This window comes from Tupaia chinensis, unplaced genomic scaffold (genome assembly GCF_000334495.1).
Source record: "Tupaia chinensis unplaced genomic scaffold, TupChi_1.0 Scaffold149964_2, whole genome shotgun sequence".
Taxonomy (NCBI): Eukaryota; Metazoa; Chordata; class Mammalia; order Scandentia; family Tupaiidae; genus Tupaia; species Tupaia belangeri.
The window spans coordinates 2471951-2475094 of NW_006209806.1; the positions used below are offsets into that span (position 1 = coordinate 2471951).

At 67.0% G+C, this 3144-nt stretch overlaps 1 protein-coding gene across 1 annotated transcript in view; it reads left to right on the forward strand.

Moving 5' to 3' along the window:
- Positions 1–3144, forward strand: part of KDM4B (lysine demethylase 4B) — a gene marked incomplete in the record, with an annotated part of 67186 nt that overhangs the window by 48578 nt on the left and 15464 nt on the right. Inside the window, 2 exon segments of the mRNA XM_027769581.1 lie at positions 518–619; positions 985–1184. Coding sequence (XP_027625382.1) covers positions 518–619; positions 985–1184 — 302 coding nt within the window.

Below are 3144 nucleotides of genomic sequence, written 5' to 3' on the forward strand. Positions count from 1 at the left end.
GCTATGTCGCTGAACTCCCATGTAGCCGACTGCGGTTTGAGTCCCAGACCCAGAGGCTTAAACTCACACCGGGCGTGTGTGTGCGTGCGTGCCCAAGATCCCGAGAGGAGAATGGAGGAGAAGGGATTGCAGCGTGGCCATCCCCCCTGGGGGGTGACTTCTCGCTTTCTGTCTCTCTGTCTCTCTGGCAAGTGAATGAACACTATAGCAAAAAGAAAAAACAAAAAAACAAAAAAACATAGCTGAACCAGGGCTGTAGGCCTCGGCCTGGATCCTTACTCAGGCCAGTGGATAGGCCAGGGCCACCCTGCTGGCCCCTGGGATCTCACGTGTCCAGGCCCCGCCCATGAGCAGACGGTGGGCCTGGGGCACGGATCGGAGACACCCCGAGCCTCGGGGACTAGAGAGAGCACCAGGGAGCTAGACCGCTTGACCAGCCTTCAGTGAGGCCCCCAGGAGCATCCTGCGGAGCTGGGCGCAAGCCCTAGAGAAAAACTCCCTGAAATTTACGTTCTAGACAAATTAGTCTGAAAGAAAGCAGACACTGGAGAAAGGCTGAGGAGGAGAGGAAACCCAGTCTAGAGAGGAGGAGAGAGCAGACCAAACAGCCGGGGCTGTCGTAAGTGCACTTCTCGTCCCGTGTCGCCCAGGCGTCTCACCGAGCTGCTGTTCAGGGCGTCACGCCCGCCTCTGCCCCGCCCGTGCACCGGCTCTGCAGCCCGGGCTGCCCCTCGTCCGCCCCGTGCCAGCCTCCCATCTCCAGCCGGCATCCGCATCCCCCACAGGACACGGCCCTGCTCGGGCTCGTCCCTCCACAGCCCACCAGGAACCCCTGACCCCTGCCCCTGCTCTGGAGCCAGCATGGCCGCCCCTCCGCGGGGCGCTCGTCTGGGGTTGGGGGGCTCCACCTGTGAGATGGGGCGCACAGCTCGGGCTCTCCTCCCTCTGTCCCTTCCCTCCCTCCTGATGACGCTCTTTCTCCAGGTCTCACCGCAAGCGGAGCCAGCCCAAGAAGCCCAAGCCCGAGGACCCCAAGTCCCAGGAGGACGGTGTAGCTGGGGCAGCCCTCCTGGAGGAGGTGGGGGCTGGCATGAAGGAGGAGGCTGCGCAGGAGGCCGACCCTGAGGAGGAGGATGAGGAGCCGCAGCCTGCCCTGCAGGGCCGGGAGGCCGAGGGCCCAGAAGGTCAGTCCTGCCCCGGCTCCCGCAGAGACCCAGTGTCCAGGGGTTCCCCGCTGCGTCCTCACCTGGGGTGCGTCAGGGAGGGAGTTTCGCAGTGAAGCAGGGCGCTGTGAGAGAAGGGCCCGTGGGGGGGACAGCCCCCAAGGGGGCCCGAGCCATGCGGCTGCCTCGAACAGAGCTCCACTGGCCCGCGCCTCCTCCCCCAGGCTGTCTCCCCAGGTGACACGCAGGACCGCGTGGGACAGGAATGTGAGCCGGGCTTGTGCGGGGTGGGCGGGCCCTCAGTCGTCCCTGTCACGCCTCGGGGACTCTTCTTGGAATATCAATCTGGGTGTGTTTAAAGGGTCCCTCTTAGACATCGCGGTGTTTCCCTGGGACCGGGCTCCACCCTCCTGATGGGTCCGACGTGCGGCGTTCGCCTGCAGCGGCTGCTGTGGTACCCAGGCGGGGACCCTTTCTGGGATCAGGCAGGGCGCAGGGGCCATCTCCCTGCCGTGGGCCGTCCTGGTTCCCCGTCCCCCTCATGCGCCCAGCACTACCGTCTACACCCAGAGGCGGATTCCTGGTGTGGAAAACAGTGCCGTGTCCCAGGGGACCGTTTGCTGCGGGCCGCAGAGACTGCCCTGGGTGTCCCCGCCTGCCAGCCGTCACCTGTGGGTGACAAGGTCATGGCCCTCGGTGCTCAGGGCAGGCAGGCACGTGCCACGGGCCGGTGTGAGGGTCACAGTGAGGGACGAGGGAGAGCCCCCGACAGAGACGCCCGGGAGCTCTGGACAGAGGGGGGGTGCGCATCGGTGCCCCCACTGCCCTCCTGGGCACCAGGGCCCGAGTCTCAGCAGAGGAGAGGCCTCGTCGCCTCTCGAGAAGGAAGGCCCGGCTGCGGGACCTCGGGAGTCCCACAGCGCAGGGGGACGCGCCTGGTGGGCGGGAAGCACCGTCCGTAAGAGCAGCTGCCACACGCCCTGCTCCTCGGGAGGGCTCTAACGAGAGAGGAGAGGCCTTTACGGACACGCGAGCTCGCCGCAGGTCGGCCAAGGAGCGTGGAGGGCCCGGCCGCCCCACGGGGCTTCTAAATACCCGTCCCAGCCCCGGTGCTCCGGCCACCCTCTGAGGACGCGTCTCATTTCGGGGCGGGGATCTCAGAGGGCACTCTTTCTGCCGTGCAGCCTCAGGATCTGCAGTAGAAAGGGGGGCACAGGGAGCGGCCGTGTGCTGTGAGGGCGGACCTGGCTCCCACACGGACTGCAGTTCTAGCCCCGGCCCCGGAGGCTTGCACCCCTGTGGACAGGGTGGAGAGACGGAGGCGGGGTTGCGGTGTGACCCGCCGCACGTGGGTGCCTTCCCCCTTTCTCCTCCTGCTGCGTGCACACGCCCTCTGGCTACCAGGCGACATTAGGAGGCACCGACCAGAGAGAGACGGAGTAAAGTGCGGGAGGAGACAAGCTGGCCGGCGGCGGCCGGGGACGGCGGAAGAGCTCCTTCAGGACACAGCTGCCGCCAGACGCCGGCCGCGGTCCCGTCTGGCCTTGTAGCCCAGAACACAGCAGGCCCGCGTGCGCGCCCGAACGCGGCGGCATGGAGACGGGCAGAGGGGTCGCAGCGACCACGCCTCAGGGCGCTTTCTCCTCCCCTGGCAAAGGCGTGTGCCCCGACAAGAAAGAAAAGAGAAACGCAACGGAGACTTCTCCAAGTCAGTGAGAAGGGGGAGCTCTGGAGGCGTCGTCACCCCACAGCACCGAGGAACCTGCGGTGTGCCCGCCGCCGTGTGCTCAGCAGACCTCAGGGCCAGTCTGCCCTGGCCCGGACAGGGGTCAGCCCAGCTGCCTCGGACACTGGCCAGGCCACCCCGGGCGGCTGGGACTTCCGCGGCTTCAGCGAGCCCCACGCCCCTCCCCGCCAGCCCCGTGCGGGACGGCCCATGGCTGCTCGGTGGCGGGAACCAGCACACGCATGTGTGCTCAGG